We start from the raw sequence: 19,864 nt of genomic DNA, 5'->3' as shown, positions 1-19,864 counted from the left end.
AAAACTTCAAATAGTCCCACTCCATAGGAGAGGCCAACTGGTTAGTAGCTTGGATGGTGAAAGCCCATCTACTGAAAAGGAGGGTTAATACTGATGTTCCTAATGTACATGAGTCAATGACAAGAAAGTATCAATAGTCGGATTATATAGGAGTGATAGGACTTTGGTAATAAAATGTCTCCTAGACACTTTATTAAGACATTCAAGGAAAATTTATTATTATATTTCGATCCACAATCGACCTTGTTTTTCAAAACATAATCCTCCAAAAAAAAAAACACTTTCGAAATAGATTTCTCTCAAAATAATTTCCAAAACTAGACTTTTCCATGCCACATCAGCTTGAAGATTGCCTAATCATCACTCTCTCATCCGAGTCAATTTTATCTCTCCTTAAATTATTAATTAGAGAGATAAGAGACAATACTTCAATCCCACTTTCCGAGAAAAAATCACAGGCATCCCACATGTAAGTCGGAGATTTTGTTTAGATGATCCAATAAAAAACATGCAATGTTCAAAAATATCTGTTGCACCTCATGATCTAATACTTCATAACCTATCCTCAAAGTCACAATACTTCTAGAGAGAGTATCACTTTTTGCCTACTCTCACAAGTGGGCATGTTTTTTTCCTTCTATGTTGAAAAAGTCTTTAAAATTTTGTACAACGGCCAATTCAATTCTAAACTTTTCAATTTTGCCAATTTAGCAATAAAACTTTTGATGATTATTCAATATAATTCATCCGGCCAATTTTGATCAGAAATCACTAAAGTTGACTATTTTCGCTATTTATTTTAAAATTTTCTAATTTTTTTTCTTTTTTCCTTTCCTTTTCTTCTTTCTTTTTTATTGTTTCTCTGTGGATCTGTGCAAGGGTCATGACACCCTCTCCCAGCCCTTATAGTTCGGCTAGGCGAGGGCCACAAGCCCTCATGCCCCCAAACCTTCATAACACTTATGACTTGTAGCAGGTAAATTACTATTAATGAGGAAAACAACGAATTTCAAATGAAGATTACGATCAATTTGGCAGGATCTAGTCTCATTTTTCTCTTATGGGGCCGCATAGAAGGGACCCCGAAAAGATATGCATATAATACAACATCAGAATTGGAAATTTTTGTATTTTAGGTCACAAAAGTGTTTCTCTGAATGATAGTGATCTATTCTAGCACGTTTATGAAAGTAGAGTTTCGACAAAGCCTAATTTTGGTAAGAAAAAATATGAATTTAAAACTCGTCATATTTTAGCTTACTTTAATAAAAACTTAATGTTTTACTATGATGAATATGAATTGACTTAGGTTCACAATCTGAATTTGACACGAAAAAGTACACTTTAAGCCTAGTTGACATGTTGCATTTTTTTTCTTATTTCAAAAAAAAAAAACACGATACATTCACATGGACGCTCTTGTGATCTTCTTGTCCACTTTGCCTTGAATGGAAGCCCACGAACTGACTCAACAATGGGCTTTGACTAGAGATCCACGTACGACAAGCATATATAACTTAGCCCATATTGGATTTTTAACTTCTAATTTTAATTTTTGAGTCATAACAAGTGAACAACTACTTAGATATCACTAAAACTTTCACATTCCTTCAATTTAATGTTTGTGGGACCGGAATTAGCGTTAAAATATGTATTAGTTTGATGCTCAAAGAGCTCTGAACATATTATTGTAACTTGTAAGCATAAAAAAGGAGAAATTATATTATTCTATCGTGTTTAGTTCAATCAAATCCGATTCGGTAACATTCACCTATAAATTGCATGAGGTCGGTGAAATCATCCACATTTATTTGTGAACACAAAGTCAACCTAGCTAGCGTGAAGCATTGGAGAAAGGACCTAAATTCTCTCTCATATGGATGTTTTAATCCGTTTAAAGATTTTTTTTTGGTCATAATTTTCGCTTCTCTATTCTTGAGACCGGTTTTTGTCATTTATGATGCTTTTGTTTGAATGCTATAGTTTTGGAAGGAGGGCAGTATTTATCTCCATTATTGGCTGGATCAGATTTCTCCCATCCATGTCTCTAATTGGTAAGTTACAAGTTACGAACATCGCACGTCTGCAAGTTTAACTAAAATTAAAAACCAATAATGTCTATGTTTGTAACCCACCAATTAGAAGTGTGGTTAGAAGGAATCGGAAATGAAGGAAGAACGTGGCCCTTCTAAGGAAATTTGTGTCGGCACTAGAAAAAAACCAACATATCGTGTCATCATATCGCAAAACAAGAAAGAAATTAATACCTAAACACAGAAGTCTACGCAGATAAACACCAATAATACGAAATGGCATGTATTACTCCTTGGGTTTCATGAGATGGACCAATTGACTATCAAACCTTTCGATATGATTGAATAGTAACATTAAACGTCGCGGGAAATTTAATTGCATCCTAATTTTTTATCGAATGGTACAATTTAAAATCGCCATGTAAGTAGTTCATCGTCATCACAAGGGCAATTTCCAATAGCGGTAAGGGTAGGAAAGACTCGATTATACTTTCTAAAAAAAAGTTTAGAAGATAAGTAGACTGAATGAAAAAGGTTTGATTAGGACTCAATTGTATTTTCAGGAATATTATGTGAACTCTTTCGCTTTACAAGTAAGATAGGTGGTCTAAAGGCGAATGTGATGGAGAGTTACATCAGGGTTTGCCGGCTATGAAGAGTCAAGACTTTAAAGACCAAACTTTTAAAGTCAGCATGGAATGTATCGATATACCATATCAAGAAGGAGAAAATATTTGGTGATATGTGAGGATATATCTTTTCTAGTTGACGGACTTATTACTAACGTAATATTTTTTGTTCGAGATGTGGCGTAGAAATCTGATACTTTCATCCAAGGAAATCATGGAGAGGAAGTCCAAATTCCAAATTTGAAGTCGTCAATGTGCTTTATTGGATCCATCTTTACTCAAAAAATTTAAATCAATTAATAATAGGCCAATTAGAATATGTTTATCGATTTGCATTACACCATACCACCAATAAGGGACCTCATTTGCTTAGCACTCTGGCGCGCACGCCTTAACACAGTATCGTTCGGGGTAACAAGATTTAGTAGCTGTTTCCAATGGGAAAGGGTTCCGCTTTTCTGTGCACAGGGGATGATTTCCAGATTCATTGTACAGATGTACAGAACAATAACGGAGTTAATTGGTTTCCCTGATTTGAGCTTTTGTGAAGAGAGGGACACCGGTCAGAGATTACCCTAGAATACAATCTGACCATCTTAGTCGGTTGGTCTGTCTGCTGTCCTTCCTCGTTAAGCTTTAAAAACATCACCATCTTGATTTTGACAGCATCTGCTTGCATCATTACCCCTTTTCTAGGTAATTTACCTGAACCATCCTTTCCCTTATCCTCTTTCCAATTTCTTTTTTATAAATAATATGGAGTATATTCTTAGGAAAAAGGACCAACAATAAAAAAAATAATTAAAGTGGGTTCCCTACATTATTTGCTTTTTTTGAAACCTGAGACGATGACGAGTCGTGATACACATTTCTATGCACACAAGTGAGAACAACGTGGGAAAAAGTTCAAAGCCCTAGATCTGAAAAATCATTCTGCTTTTCGATTCGACTGGTCCACGTGTCCCCGCGCGAGAGGGCCATGCTAAAGCAGAGGGAACCTCTGTGGCCAATTAAACGAAGAAAAGGGGAGCCAAGAAGATAAAATTAGGGTTTCTGGTGTCGCTTTATGACTCGTTTCCTTGTCCACCACGAGGTTTTGAAAAGGTTCTTTTCGAGTATGTGAAAACGCATCCCCGTTCACACTTCCCCGTCAAGACACGGTTGCTCCACTCACTACTTAATTGAAAAAATAAATTAGGGCTGATGACAAGAGATTGGTTAGGTGCAGCTCTTTATTAATTTACTTAATATATAATCCATAAAAATACATGTCATTTGTCCGACGATGAATGTGTAAAGATTCTTTTAAACTTAGGATAGACACCATGATAATCCAAATGGAATTTGTGTACATCAATATGCGGAGTACACATGATGTGTATAAGAAATACATCTACGGGAAAATTATGCAAGTTTGGCCCGATGTGAATCAAGTCTTAATGAACGTTTTTTATTGAGTGCAATTTAGTACTTCGGATGAGCGCTCTCGGCAAAATTTACTTACGTGGTACACCACACTTCGGCATGATGCTTTTCAATTAATTCTTGCATATGTGTGCCGCGTCAGAAAAACTATTAAAAGAATTAACGAAAAGCCGATAACATGGAGAAAAGCTAATTAAGCCAAAAAAAAAATTTAAAAAAATAAAAGACTAGAGAGAGAGAGAGAGAGAGAGAGAGAGAGAGAGAGAGAGAGAGAGAGAGAGAGAGAGAGAGAGAGAGAGAGAGAGGGTTTGGGCCGATATTGCCACCCTCAAGTCGTCAAACAAGGGTCGGTCGGCACTGGCGCGGTGGTGGCTAGCTGTGGGGCCATCACCATGTGAGGGCTCCCAAGCCCCGGCCTACCCGCCTCGAGGGCCAATCGCCCTAAACCTTCAAAGCGATGTTAGTTCCATACATGGTAAAAATATTTAGAAAACGCCATGTCAGATTTCGGCGTACCACATGAGTAGATTCGCCTAAACGATCGTCGGAGGGACTCGATTACATCACATTCAAAACATTCAAGACTTGATTGCCAAAATTCAAGTGTTTAGAATTTGATTGGACATTGGCCAAACATTTAGAACTTTGGGTGTAATTTTTCCCCCAACTTAATTTTGCCAAAATTAGGTTTTATATGAACCAAACTTTACTTCGACTGCGAGCAATTCTTAGAAGAAAACCCTTTCTTTATTGTATCCGTCCCACTTTTTTCAGAAAACCAGATCCTCGAACCGGCAATTATGTCCCTATGGCGAGTCCATCTGTTAACGCAGTTCGATCAAAGATAGAATCTTGGGTCACTGCACCAGATGATCCGAATCAGTTTGATGCAAAATGATATGCATTATCCAAGATTTGAAAGCCACAAAACGTGTCCCCACTGAAAGATAGAAAAGCAAATTGTTCCCTTAAAGAGCAGAGAGGAGTGTGGTCGCACTTTCTCTAAGAAGGCTTTTTTTTACATTTGCACAGCTGTTTTGCTTTAACGGAGGGCCGTCCTCTCAACGTCCTCCATCGAAATCATGGCATATCTGGTGTCAAATTCAACAATCGGCGAAGACATCACACAGTCTGCATCTGATAAGGTCTAAAAATATTATTCTTTCAGCCAGCATGACTTGACCAGTCATTCATGCATTCTTTGCGGGCTGTTAGAGGAATTATGTCTGCTTCCAATTCTGCCTGCCGTATATGATCACTTTTCATATGAGAGTTAAAAAAGAAATATAGTATTATTCCAAACTTATTCTGTCCGATGATATCTGATGCCATTGTAAGAAGCCCTCGTCATCTTTTTCTCTGTTTTCTTGGGTTGGCGATCATCTGCAACCATTCATGCTTTTTTCCGCGGTACGTACCTAAGTATTTCTACTAAAGCCCCAACCCTGATGTCGGATGGACACCATGACTTCAATGGATATTTCACTAAAATTGCCAACGTCAAGAGAAAGTTTTCCACGATCTTTGGTCTTCGAAGAGACCCCAGTTTCTGTGCCAAGACAAGAAATGTTATAGTGGGTGGGACTGTGTCTTTTGGGTTCCTCAAAGTGAGAGAATCTTTGGCATCAAGGATAGACAAAGCCCCATGCATGTAATTACAAAATGTGTTCCACAACATAGATATCATTACACTGGCTATTATTTGGCTCCTTCTGTCTTCTAAACAAACTCCCACATGGGACACATATGTACAAGGAAACTCAACTAAGCAAGCACCTTTCAAATTTAAAAAAAAAAAAAAAGCTACACCGAGATCAACATTCAACAATGTCCAACAGATCATCAAAATCAGACTCCACAATCAAGTCAAGGCTATGGGAGCTAGACATCACATCCCCTTGATCCGACGACAGGGCCGAGATCTCCCCAGCCGATTCGAACACGGCATAGTAGTCAGACGAAGCGGACTGGTTGTTGTTGCTGTTGCTGTTGCCATCGTGGCAGCCGCTGCGGGGGGTCAGATCATCATCGCTGGGCAGCTTCTGCTCGTGTTTCACCGACGAGAAAGTCGAAGAAGAGAAGGGGTTGTGGTTGTCTTGCTTGGGAGTGAGGCTGGTGTTGAAACTGACGAGGATGGAGGAGTCCCCAGGGCTTGGTGAGTCCAGGATGAGCGGGGGAGATTTGAGGAGGAGGCTCTTGCAAGTGTGGTGGCCTTGGTATATGGTCCTGTAAATGGGTGGGTCATCCTTTATCTTCTGGACCTGCTTGGTCGCTTGACACCCCTGGTCGATCTTGTGAGTGCACCTGAAGTAGTTCCTGCAAGTGCCCCAAAATACAGCTTTAATAATTTGTTTACAAACATGTATGAACATCAACACATCAATGAACACTTGATTGGAGATTTATGGGTTCAGATGCTTCATATCCAAAGAATAACCCAAAAAAATTCACATAAGACGATAGACGGTGAAAAGCTATATAGTATGTGCTCGTTTCGAATAGATTCTAATTCATGTCGTGATATGGTAGAATGGAGTTAAAATTTAGTATATTCAAGAAAGAACTAAGCTGCTCTAATTTATAGCACAAGGTGGGTCGATGACCCTCTAATCATTTGTTTAATTGTTCAACATGAGAGAAGCATAAATATATTAGCCAAGTTGATGAACTGGTTTGAGTTTCTTACCTTGTAAAGGTTCCCACATAATATTTGTTTTAGACATCAAGCAATAATTGATCTCTCTACTTCATACAATATTTTTCTCCTATATATGAAAAATGAAAATGCATATATATTATTTGTGAAGTACCTTGGGAACTCCGAGTTGAGAATCGCTTTCTGGCCATATTTCCTCCATTGGTGCCCATCATCAATCAAATTATGGTCCAGTCTTGTCTTTGTATTTGAAGTCTTTCTGCAAAAAAAAGAATAATTCCCGGTTCATGTTAGAACTATTTAGACCCATATACATAATTAAACTCATAACAAAATAGATATATAAATAAAATGACAAAAAAAAAACTTTTTTCCTTGCTGCAAGTTAGACAAACTCGTTATATTCAATCATGATCTGTCAAGTTGTGTCCAATCTATGAACAGAAAAACGATGTTTTCATGTCTTCCCTTCTTCCTAAGTTCTATGAGATCTGCCCACTTTCATAGAAAAGCACGAATTTCTCTACCCTTAATTACCTTCTCTTGTAACATCCGCGGCGATCTCTGGGGACCGAGGTCTTGCTGCTCTCCTCGGAGTCCTCGGACTTGACGCAGGCCTTGACCGGGACCTGCGAGACCTCGTCGGGGTCGGGCTCGGCGCGGCTCAGCAGGGACAGGGTGTTGTCGAACGACTGGAGGACGTTGACGACCAGATCTTCGGCGGACACGGGGTGCCGCGCGCCGTCACCGCCGGCGCCGGCTCGAGAGAGGGCGTTGAAGAGATCCCGGAGCTTCTTCGCGGACTCCTGGCCGCGGAGGAGCTCCTCGACGGCGTGCTTGCGGCTGGAGGGGAGGTTCGCAGGCCTAGAGGGACACTCCATTGATGAGAGGGGTCCTGTGCTTTGCTCTGCGACGAAGGAGTGAAAGTGAAGAAAGGAAGAGAGAGGCCCTTAAATCGAACAAGGCAAGGGAGAGAGGGGACAAAAGAGCTCGTTGTCACGTGCAAGAGGCAACGAAGATAAGAAAGAGGAAGCTTGGTGCGAAAATTCCACATCTTGTGGGATCTATCCATCCCCCAAGCGCGGCGCGTGAGATATCATGATACATGGCAAATTTCTTTTCTCAAAAGGATTATCTTATCTTTATCTTATCTTGTTATTATTAGGAAAAATAACATAAATGATCTCTGAATTTTGACCCAATATATAATATGGTCCATGAACTTTAACTCAATGTGCAATGTCATCCTTGAACTTTTAATTTGTTCAATATGGTACCTAAACTTTTGATACATGTTCAAAATGGTCCTTGAACTATATGAAAATGTTCAATGTTGTTTTCATATAGTCAGGTATTAGTTTAAACATATACCAAAAATTTTAGGGACCACATTAAACAAATTAAAAATTTAGGGACGACATTGCACATTGTGCTAAAATTCAGTGTCCACGTTGAACAAATTAAAAGTTTAGGGATTACATTACACATTCGGCTAAAGTTTGGAGATCATTTGTGTCATTATCTCTTATTATTATTGTTGTTATTGTTGTTCTCGTATATTGATGGGAGTGATGATTTCATCCTCTCATATGCCATATTATGCATGTGACTCTAAATTACAATCATGAAGATTAAAGCCTAAGGTGGTCATCATTTTTTCGTATATGTTATTCCTTTTTATCAATAGAAAGAGAGCAGAAAAATATAATTGATGGAGAAAAATCCTATGATAAAAAAAGCATCGAGCTGGAAAAAATTGGTAGATATGAGTGTAATATATTAATATGTAGGATATATCTTTTATGGGAATGAATTGTGTGTTCCCAAAAATCAATATAATTTGTTACCTGCATCTCAGGATTGTTCGTTATATTGTTGTGTTCAAGTGGTTATACATATGTTTTATTGGTCATTGTTTTAGTGGAGAATTTTATTTGAAAATGTGATGCTCTTATTTTCTTCTAATGGTAATTGGCCAAAAAAAAATTCTTGTAATGTAAAATTGGTTTTCTCACGTTTAATTATTCTCATTACTGGGGAAGCACGTATTGACAAGTTGTCTTGTCTTATAACAACGTAGATTATTATCCTTGAACATGTGAGCATCATAAAATGGCAAATATAGAGATGGACTAACTTATAATAATAAAAAAAATCGTTCATTTATTACTATGGATCTCAAGTATTTTTTGGGATAAGTGCACTAAAAGTTTTAAAAATTGTCACAAAAGTCCAATTGAATCTCAAAACTTACAAAAAAAAGTGCAATTGAGTCCTAAAACTTGTCAAATTGATGCAATCGAGTCTTTTCGTTAACTCCATCCAACTTGAATAACGAAGATGTGGCTTTTTAATATTTTCTCTCTTCTACGTGGCGATGGCGTGGCTAAAACATAAAATATAAGGTTAAAATGACGTCGTTTTAGTCCAAATCTAATTTTTAATACAACTTCTATTTAAATTAAATTTAAAAAAAAAAGGTAAATAAAAAAAAAGGCAAAACGGCAAGGGCTTGCAAGGCCCTCCTCGCCGCCACCTCACCAGAAAGGACCAGCAATGGTGGGGGATGGGCCTACCAGTGATTGATGAGGGTTGTCAGGTCTCGACCAATGGCCAACGACCCTCACCGCAACCAACCCCTGCCATTGGCAGCCCTCAACCAGATCTGGGGCGAAGGTCGGCAACCCTCGCCCACGACGAGATCTGGACAAGGGTCAATGACCCTTGCTAACTGGCCGGCCCATCCCCCACCATAGCCGGACCTTTCCAGCGACGGTGGGGTGGTGGCAGCGAGGGCCTCCGTTTTGCCTTCTTCCTTTTTTTATTTAGCATATTTTCTATTTAACTTAAATAAGATTTGTATTAAAATATAAATTTGGATCAAAATGACATCAATTTAGTCTTATGTTTCATGTTTTAGCCAAATCATCATCACGTAAAAGAGAGAAAATATTTTAAAAGGTCGCATCAGAATTTTCCGTTATCTAAATTGGACGGAGTTAATTGAAGGACCCAGCTACACCAATTTGATAAGTTTTAGGGTTTGATTACACTTTTTATAAGTTTTAGAACTTAATTGTACTTTTGTAACAAATTTTAGGAATTATAGTGCACTTATCACAATATTTTTTAAGCCGGCGATGACATGGTTCCCCTATCACATTAGCCTTCTAGGAAAGCTATTTTGTATATTGGTGGTATAGCTGATGTGATGTAATAAAAGTGGATGGTTACTCACTAAGTGAGGCTTATGTATATCAAAGGCAATCGTGGAAAAATAAAAAGTAAAACAAACAGCACTTTTGGCTTAATATCTAGACGGGAATCAGCCACAAAAAGTCTACACATTTACCCATAACTTTTTTTATATAAAAAATCCCGAACTATACCCATTGTGACACATTTATCTTGAACTTTTTCTTGTGACATAAAAAAATCTCAAACTTGTATATATGTGACACATTTAACCTCTATTAAGATTCCGTCAGATGATTTTTTCAGTCAAAACAACGTTGTTTAAATTTAACTAAGCCACATGAGTATCACATCAACAATGTTAATACGCAGATTTTTAATGGTTCTCATTAACGGAACTTTGACAGAGGATAAATGTATTGTGTCATAGAAAAAAGTTTATAGTAGATGCACAATTTGAGGTTTTTGGTGACTTTTGCTAGGGGGAGCATGGTCCGGGTGGGCGGTTCCCACCCTGAAACCAAGAACCGCCCACTAAGGACTCGAAAACCACTCGTTGATTCTATGGACCCACCCGGGAATCGGACTGCCAATCCGGTTCCCGGGTGGGTCCATGAAACCGCTCCCACCAAGCTTCTCTAAACAAATTAGAAAATTGGTCTATCCAAGTCGCATGGCTCATGGAAGAAAGCGTCTTGATGGGTTGTGTTGGAGTTAAGTGAGAGGTAAAGAGGGTTTGAAGGTTGAAAGTATGTTTATGCCAATTGTTTGTTGCGATTGTGATGTTTCTTGCAACTCCAAGGAGAGGACAAGGGCTGGATAAGGGGAATGGCAAGAGAGTGGTGGGGGATTTGCTCTGAAGTTGCTGGAACATAAATAACATTGCTAGAGCAAAGAAGAACCAGGATATTACAGGGACGATTGTTTTTCTTCTTCGAGTTTCACTTTCGCTGAAGGTGAACTGAATTTAAATATATATACAAATATATCTCGATCCGGTCCAGGTCAATAGGTGGGCGGTTCCATACCTAAAATCGGAAACTGGATTAGTACTCACTAGTTCCGATAAATTGGAACCGGGAATCGGATCGATCCCCATGGGAATGGGAACCGCCGATTCTGGGCTAGTTCGGTCCGGTTCCAGGCGGTTCTCGATTCTTTTGTACACCGCTAGCTTTTGCCTTATCTAGAAAACTAAACGTTTCATTGTTCTTTCAATAACTGAAATAAATATTTATTCATAATTTAGCAAAAAGATTCGAGAGAAAATTTATTAGGAGGGTTATGCATAGGAAGATAAAGGATGATTACCCAATGGATGAGCATTGATATGTAGGAGGATAGTTCTAGAAAATCAAAGAAATGGCACTTTTGTTTTTTTTTTATTTAGTGATATAGATGAATTGAGTGAGAAAGATCCGTGACTTTTTCCGTTTCCCTTTTATTATTTTCTATTGTTCAAAAGAAAAGGGTAAAAATCCATTGAAAACACCAAACTATACCCATTATGACATATTTATCATCAACTCTTTTTTATAACATCGAGAATCCCAAATTTTGCCATTTATGACACATTTACTACAAACAATTCATTATGACATAAAAAATCCTAAAATTGTACCTATATGACATATTACTTTCCGTCAAGATTTCATCAAATGATTTTTCAGCCAAAATAACGTCGCCTTTATTTCACTTAAGCCACGTGGAAGCTATGTCAATACCCTTTGAATTTTATCGGTCGTCGTTGACTGAACCTTGGCGCAAGGTAACTGCGTCACAAAGAAAAATTTTAGGATAAATGTGTCACGATAAGCGTAGTCTGGGAGGGGCCTTTGTTGGCTTTCTCCTAAAGAGGAAATAAGGTGGACGACATCGCGAGAGGCAGTGGTGTTAGCTCAGCCGGAGACTGGTAGGTGGTGGGGGTGACGCGCACGCGCGTGTGGGGGGGGGGGGGGGGGAGGCGAGTGGGCGGTGCACCGTCACGCCCTTTACGAACAGCGTGTGATCTCACGGCCCGTACGTCACGTCCGCTGCGTCATCATCATCGCCTCCCCTGGTTGCCATCGGAAGCCGCGTAGATCTTTTTTTTTTTGCCCGAAAAATCCACGTCATGGCGGACGGTCCCGCGCTCGTGATTTGACGATAACACCCCTCCGCAACTTTTGGTCGCTAAAGGACAAAGCCAGAGTAGTTTGTCGCGCGGGTTAAGAAAAACCGTGCCCCCGTTCACACAAGGAATTATTCCATTTTTTTTTTATTTTTGGGCCAATCGAATGATTACTTTTTTTTCAAACTTTAATTATGCCCGGATTGGCTAGTTTCCCACGTGCGTCCTCATCCGATGATTGGTCCGGAAATTTTTTCGGGTCTCGAATTTAAGAATATTGGCGATTCTGTTGACATTTAAGCAACGAGAAAAATGCTTTTATTATTTGTGATTCTCATAGTTTTGAATTTCATAATATCGTTAAAAAAGAAAGTTCATGCGCGTATCGACGTGTCGGTATTTGAATCATGTGAAAGTTTCGGGGGTTTCGAATTAAAGAGGGGTCGGAGGGTGCGAGCCGCAAGATCCGGATGAAGTGGAATTAATAAGTGAAATTGGGGTTGCCAAATGGTTTGCCATACTTATTAAATCGTTCGACAGATCAATGAGCTCGAAGTTCGAGTTCACTTGTACTGACATCCATTTAAATTATGTAAGGTCGCCTGGCACGACTAGCATTATTTTTATCGAAATCGCGCTATTTTCAATTTTAAAAAAAAATATTTTAATGAAAAGTACTTTTTTTTTGTCCTAGTAGGTACATGTGGGTTGCTTTCGGATTCATCCCTCTATAGTATTTGCCTTTTTCATTTGTACGCCCCATGAACTGTTTTGCCATCAAACTTAGGCCAATTTAATCCTCTACTTAGTCGAAAAATGTGAAGCTTTGGGACCAAAATGTAAAAGCGATAAAAACATGATAGAAAGTTAGTTCGTAAAAGGGCTAAAACGAAGAACTGTCGTAATGCACAAAAATCACGACCGAATCACTTTCAAAAGTACAAATAGCAAAAGCGTGCTCCGAGGTGCACGTCTGAGGATGTTACTAAAATAAAGCCTCGATCAAATTACCGAAACAACATGAAGCGATTAACAAATTTAGTTTGCTCATGATTTCATGGTCTCATGTCGTCAAACAAGGGTCGGTCGGCACTGGCGCGGTGGTGGCTAGCTGTGGGGCCACCACCACGTGATGGCTCCCAAGCCCTGGCCTACCCGCCTCGAGGGACAGTTGCCCCTAACCTTCAAAGCCATGTTAGTGCCATACATGGTAAAAAATATTTAGAAAACGACATGTCAGATTTTGGCATACCACGTGAGTAGGTTTCCCTAAACGATCGTTGGAAGGACTCGATTACACCATATTCATAAACATTCAAGACTTGATTGCCAAAATTCAAGCGTTTAGAACTTGATTGGACATTGGCCAAACGTTTAGAACTTTGGGTGTAAGTTTTCCCTCAACTTAATTTTGCGAAAATTAGGTTTTATATGAATCAAACTTTACTTCGATTGTGTGCAATACTTTGAAGAAAACCCTTTCTTTATTGTATCCGTCCCACTTTTTCAGAAAACCAGATCCTCGAACCGGCAATTATGTCCCCATGGCGAGTCCATCTGTTAACGCAGTTCGATCAAAGATAGAATCTTGGGTCACTGCACCAGATGATCCGAATCAGTTTGATGCAAAATGATATGCATTATCCAAGATTTGAAAGCCGCAAAACGTGTCCCCACTGAAAGATGGAAAAGCAAATTGTTCCCTTAAAGAGCAGAGAGGAGTGTGGTCGCTCTTTCTATAAGAAGGCTTTTTTTACATTTGCACAGCTGTTTTCCTTTAACGGATGGCTGTCCTCTCAACGTCCTCCATCGAAATCATGGCATATCTGGTGTCAAATTCAACAATCGTCGAAGACATCACACAGTCTGCATCTGATAAGGTCTAAAAATATTATTCTTTCAGCCAGCATGACTTGACCAGTCATTCATGCATTCTTTGCGGGCTGTTAGAGGAATTATGTCTGCTTCCAATTCTGCCTGCAGTACATGATCACTTTTCATATGAGAGTTCAAAAAGAAATACAGTATTATTCCAATCTTATTCTGTCCGATGATATCTGATGCCATTGTAGGAAGCCCTCATCATCTTTTTCTCTGTTTTCTTGGGTTGGCGATCATCTGCAACCATTCGTGGTTTTTTCCGCGGTACGTACCTAAGTATTTCTACTAAAAGCCCCAACCCTCATGACGGATGGACACCATGACTACAATGGATATTTCACTAAAATTGCCAATCGAAGGGACCCCAGTTTCTGTGTCAAGACAAGAAATCGTACAATGGGTGAGACTGTCTTTTGGGTTCCTCAAAGTGAGAGAATCTTTGGCATCAAGGATAGACAAAACGCCATGCATGTAATTACAAAATATGTTCCACAACATAGATATCATTACAGTGGCTATTATTTGGCTCCTTCTGTCTTCTAAACAAACTCCCACATGGACATATATGTACGAGGAAACTCAGCTAAGGAAGCACCTCTCAAATTTTGAAAAAAAAAAAAAGAAGCTACACCAAGATCAACATTCAACAATGTCCAACAGATCATCAAAATCAGACTCCACAATCAAGTCAAAGCTATGGGAGCTAGACATCACATCCCCTTGATCTGACGACAGGGCCGAGATCTCCCCAGCCGATTCGAACACGGCATAGTAGTTGGACGATGTGGACCGGTTGTTGTTGCTGTTGCTGTTGCCGTCGTGGCAGCCGTGGCGGGGCGTCAGATCATCATCTCCAAGCAGCTTCTGCTCGTGTTTCACCGACGAGAAAGTCGAAGAAGAGAAGGGGTGGTTGTTGTCTTGCTTGGAAGTGAGGCTGGTGTTGAAACTGACGAGGATGGAGGAGTCCCCCGGGCTTGGTGAGTCCAGGATGAGCGGGGGGGATTTGAGGATGAGGCTCTCGCAAGTGTGGTGGCCTTGGTATATGGTCCTGTAAACGGTTGGGTCATCCTTTATCTTCTGGACCTGCTTGGTCGCTTGACACCCTTGGTCAATCTTGTGAGTGCACCTGAAGTAGTTCCTGCAAGTGCCCCAAAATACAGCTTTAATCATTTGTTTACAAACATGTATGAACATCAACACATCAATGAACACTTGATTGGAGATTTATGGGTTCAGATGCTTCATATCCAAAGAATAACCCCAAACAATTTGCATATGATGACAGACGATGAAAAGCTATCTAGTGTGTTCGTTTCGATTAGATTCTAAATTATGTGGGGTTATGGTAGAATGAAGTTAAAATTTAGTATATTTGAGAAAGAACTCAGTTGCCCTAATTTATAGCACGAGGTGGGTCGACGACCATCTAGTCATTTGTTTAATTGTTCAACATGAGAGAAGCATAAATATATTAGCCAATTGATGAAAATGGGTGAGTTTCTTACCTTGTAAAGATTCCCACATAATTTTTGTTTTAGACATCAAGCAATAATTGATATCTACCTACTTCATACAATATTCTTCTTCCATATATGAAAAATCAATGAAATGGATATACATCATTTTTGAAGTACCTTGGAAACTCCGAGTTGAGGATCGCTTTCTGGCCATATTTCCTCCATTGGTGCCCGTCGTCGATCAAATTATGGTCCAGTCTTGTCTGTGTATCCGAAGTCTTTCTGCAGATAAATGAATAATTTCCTATTCATGTTAGAACTATTTAGACCCATATACATAATTTAACTAATAACAAAATAGATAAATAAATGAAATGACAAAAAAAACTTTTTTTCTTGCAAGTTAGACAAATTCGTTATATTCCAATCATGATCTGTCAAGTTGTGTCAATCTATGAACAGCAAAACGATCTTTTCATGTCTTCCCTTCTTCCTAAGTTCTAAGAGATCTGCCCACTTTCATAGAAAAGCAAGAATTTCTCTGCCCTTAATTACCTTCTCTTGTAACATCCGCGGCGATCTCTGGGGACCGAGGTCTTGCTGCTCTCCTCGGAGTCCTCGGACTTGACGCAGGCCTTGACCGGGACCGGCGAGAACTTGTCGGGGTCAGGCTCGGCGCGGCTCAGCAGGGACAGGGTGTTGTCGAACGACTGGAGGACGTTGACGACCAGATCTTCGGCGGACACCGGGTGCCGCGCGCCGTCGTGGTCGCCGGCGCCGGCTCGAGAGAGGGCGTTGAAGAGATCCCGGAGCTTCTTCGCGGACTCCTGGCCGCGGAGGAGCTCCTCGACGGCGTGCTTGCAGCTGGAGGGGAGGTTCGCAGGCCAAGAGGGACGCTCCATTGATGAGAGGGGTCCTGTGCTTTGCTTTGGGATGAAGGAGTGAAAGTGCAGAAAGGAAGTGAGAGGCCCTTAAATCGAACTAGGCAAGGTAGAGAGAGAGAGAGAGAGAGAAAGAGAAGGGGGGAGGACAAAAGAGCTCGTTGTAATGTGCAAGAGGCAACGAAGATAAGAAAGAGGAAGCTTGGTGCGAAAATTCCGCGTCCTGTGGGATCTATCCATCCCCCCAAGCGCGGCGCGTGGGATATCATGATCCACGGCAAATTTCTATTCTCAAAAGGATTGTCTTATCTTTATCTTATCTTGTTATTGTTAGAGAAAATGACATAAATAGTCTCTGAATTTTGATCCGATGTGGAATATGGTCCATGAACTGTAACTCAATGTGTAATGTCATTCATGCACTTTTAGTTTATTCAATGTGATACATAAACTTTATGTTCTAATTAGTCATTGGATTATATGAAAATGTTCAATGTCATCCTTCTATTAATTTAAGTTCAGGAACAATATTAAACATTTTCATACAGTTCAGGGATTAGTTTGAACATATACAAAAAAGTTTAGGAACCATATTGAACAAAGTAAAAATTCAGGGACGACATTGAACTTTGTGCTAAAATTCAGTAACCACATTAAACAAATTAAAAGTTCATGAATCACATTGCATATTCGGCTAAAATTTATTAATCATTTTTGTCATTATCCCTTATTATTATTGTTGTTATTGTTGTTTTCATATATCGATGGGAGTGATGATTTCATCCGCTCATATGCCATATTATGCATGTGACTCTAAATTACAATCATGAAGATTAAAGCCTAAGGTGATCATCATTTTTTCGTATCTGTTATTCCTTTTTATCAATAGAAAAAGAGCAGAAAAATATAACTGATGGAGAAAAATCCTATGATAAAAAAATCATCGAGCTAGAAAAAATTGGTAGATATGAGTGTAATATATTAACATGTAAGATATATCTTTTATGTGACTGAATTGTGTGTTCCCAAAAGTCAATATAATTTGTTACCTGCATCTCAGGATTGTTCTTTATATCGTTGTGTTCAAGTGGTTATGCATATATTATTGGTCATTGTTTTAGCGGAGATTCTTATTTGAAAATGTGATGCTATTATTTTCTTCTAAAGCTAATTGGCCAAAACAAAATTTCTTGTAATGTAAAATTGGTTTTCTCACGTTTAATTATTCTCATTACAGGGGAAGTACTTATTGACAAGTTGTCTTGTCTTAGAACAACGTAGATTCTTATCATTGAACATGTGAGCATCATAAAATGGCAAATAGAGAGATGGACTAACTTCAAATAATAAAAAAATATCGTTCATTTATTACTGTGGGTCTCAAGTATTTTCAGGTTAACTGCACTAGAAGTCTTAAAATTTATCACGAAAATGCAATTGAGTCACAAAACTTACAAAAGTGCAATTAAGTCCTAAAATTTGTCAAATCGATGCAATCGAGTCCTTTTGTTAACTCCGTCCAACTTGGGTAACGGAAAATACTGACGTAGCTTTTTTTAATATTTTCTCTCTCCCACGCAACGATGACACTGCTAACACATGAAATATAAAGTTAAAACGACGTCGTTTTAGTCCAAATCTAATTTTTAATACAGCTTTATTTAAATCAAATTAAAAAATAAAGCTATATTTAAAATAAAATAAAAAGGCAAAACGGCAACGGCCTGCAAGGTCCTCTTCGCTATCGCCCCACCATCTCCAGAAAGGACCGGTAATGGTGGGGGATGGGCCGGCCAGTGATCCGCGAGGGTTGCTAGGTCTTGACCAATGGCTGGCGACCCTCATCGTAGCCAACCCCAGCCATTGGTAGCCTTCAGCTAGATCTGGGCGAGGGTCGGCAACCCTCGCTCGATCTGGGGGAGGCCCGCAACCCTCGTCCACGGCTAGATCTGGACGAGGGCCAACGACCCTTGCCGACTGGCCGGCCCATCCCCCTCCGTAGCCGGACCTTTCCACCGATGCTGGGGCGGCGGCAGAGAGGGCGTCCGTTTTGCCTTCTTCCTTTTTTTTATTTAGCATATTTTTTTATTTAACTTAAATAAGATTTGTATTAAAAAAGTAAATTTGGATCAAAATGACATCGTTTTAGTTTTATGTTTCATGTTTTAACTAAATCATCGTCATGTAGAAGAGAGAAAATTTTTAAAAAAGCCACATCAGCATTTTCCATTACCTAAGTTGGAAGAAGTTAACTAAAGGACTCAATTGCATCAATTTGGCAAGTTTTATGACTTGATTGCAATTTTTATAAGTTTTAGGACTTAATTACACTTTCGTAACAAGTTTTAGGATTTCTAATGCACTTATCCCAATTTAAGCCGAGGATGACATGATTCTCCTGTCACATTAGCCCTCTCGAAAAACTATTTTGTCTATTAGTCGTATAGCTGGTGTGGTGTAATAAAAGTGGATGGTTACTCACTAAGTGGGCCTTATGTATATTGAAGGGCAATCGAGGAAAAATAAAAAGTAAAACAAATGGCACTTTTGGCTTAATATCTAAGTCACATGAGTGTCATGTCATGTCAACAACATATTTAGGCAGATTTTTAATGGTCCTCATTAACGAAATTTTGACGGAGGTAAATATGTTACACAAATATAAGTTTAGAGTTTTTGGTGTCGTAGAAAAAAAGTTTAGAGTAGATGCTTCACAGTGAATATAAATTGAGGTTTTTGGTGACTTTTGCTAGGGGTGAGCATGGACCAGGTGGGCAGTTCCCACCCTGGAATCGAGAATCGCCTACTAAGGATCAGTTCTAAAAAATTGGAATCGGAAACCATCCATTGGTTCTATGGACCCACCCGGGAGCCGAACGCCGGTCCAGTCCGATTCCCAAGTGGGTCCATGAAACCGCTTCCACCAAGCTTCCTGGACAAATAAAAAAAAATGGGTCCCCACGGCTTATGGAAGAAAGCGTCTTGATGGATTGTGTCGGACTTGAGTGAGAGGTAAACAGGGTTTGAAGGCTGAAAGCATGTTTACGCCTTTTGTTGGTTGCGATTGCGATGTTTCTTGCAACTCCAAGGAGAGGGCAACGGCTGGATAAGGGGAATGGCTAGGCATTGGTGGGGGATTTGCTCCGAAGTGGCTGGAACCGAGATAATATTTGCCCGAGCAAGGAAGAATCAGGATATTGTAGAGACGGTTGTTTTGTTTCTTCAACTTTCACTTTCACTAAAGATGAATCGAATTTATATATAGTGTTAGCCCGCCGGAGACTGTTAGGTGGGGGTGCCGCGCACGCGCGCTGTGGGGGGGCGAGTGGGGGCTGGGCTCGGTCACGCCCATTACGAACAGCGTGTGATCTCACGGCCCATACGTCACGGCCCGTGCGTCATCATCATCATCATCGCCTCCCCCCGGTTCGCATCCGGAACCGCGTAGCGCTCTTTCACACGTTATTTCCTTAAACAAATCCAAGTTGGGCGGAAAACCCCAGGCTTGTTTTTTCCCGAAAAATTTCACATCTCGGGCGGACGATTTCGCGCTCGTGATTTGACGACAATACCCCCCCCCCCCTTCCCGGAACCCTT

At 39.8% G+C, this 19,864-nt stretch overlaps 2 protein-coding genes across 2 annotated transcripts; both read right to left on the bottom strand.

Moving 5' to 3' along the window:
- Positions 1–5,719: 5,719 nt before the first annotated feature.
- LOC115677166 (probable WRKY transcription factor 70) lies at positions 5,720–7,714 on the bottom strand. The gene is made up of 3 exons (XM_030600261.2): positions 7,281–7,714; positions 6,898–7,002; positions 5,720–6,403 (listed from the first exon to the last, which is right to left on the bottom strand). Exons 1-3 carry the CDS (start codon positions 7,622–7,624, stop codon positions 5,902–5,904), a joined length of 951 nt encoding a protein of 316 aa, XP_030456121.1. The 5' UTR covers positions 7,625–7,714; the 3' UTR covers positions 5,720–5,901.
- A 6,667-nt stretch (positions 7,715–14,381) lies between these two features.
- Positions 14,382–16,415, bottom strand: LOC115677165 (probable WRKY transcription factor 70). Its single transcript, XM_030600260.2, has 3 exons — positions 15,942–16,415; positions 15,564–15,668; positions 14,382–15,067 (listed from the first exon to the last, which is right to left on the bottom strand). The coding sequence occupies exons 1-3, from the start codon at positions 16,286–16,288 to the stop codon at positions 14,566–14,568; spliced, it is 954 nt and encodes a 317-aa protein (XP_030456120.1). The 5' UTR covers positions 16,289–16,415; the 3' UTR covers positions 14,382–14,565.
- Positions 16,416–19,864: the final 3,449 nt, after the last annotated feature.

Source organism: Syzygium oleosum, unplaced genomic scaffold, assembly GCF_021117445.2.
Source record: "Syzygium oleosum isolate NSW1041296 unplaced genomic scaffold, Sole_v2.1 Sole_v2.12, whole genome shotgun sequence".
Taxonomy (NCBI): Eukaryota; Viridiplantae; Streptophyta; class Magnoliopsida; order Myrtales; family Myrtaceae; genus Syzygium; species Syzygium oleosum.
The sequence above is the reverse complement of the archived record's forward strand: the minus strand, read 5'-3'. Positions and strand labels throughout refer to the sequence as shown.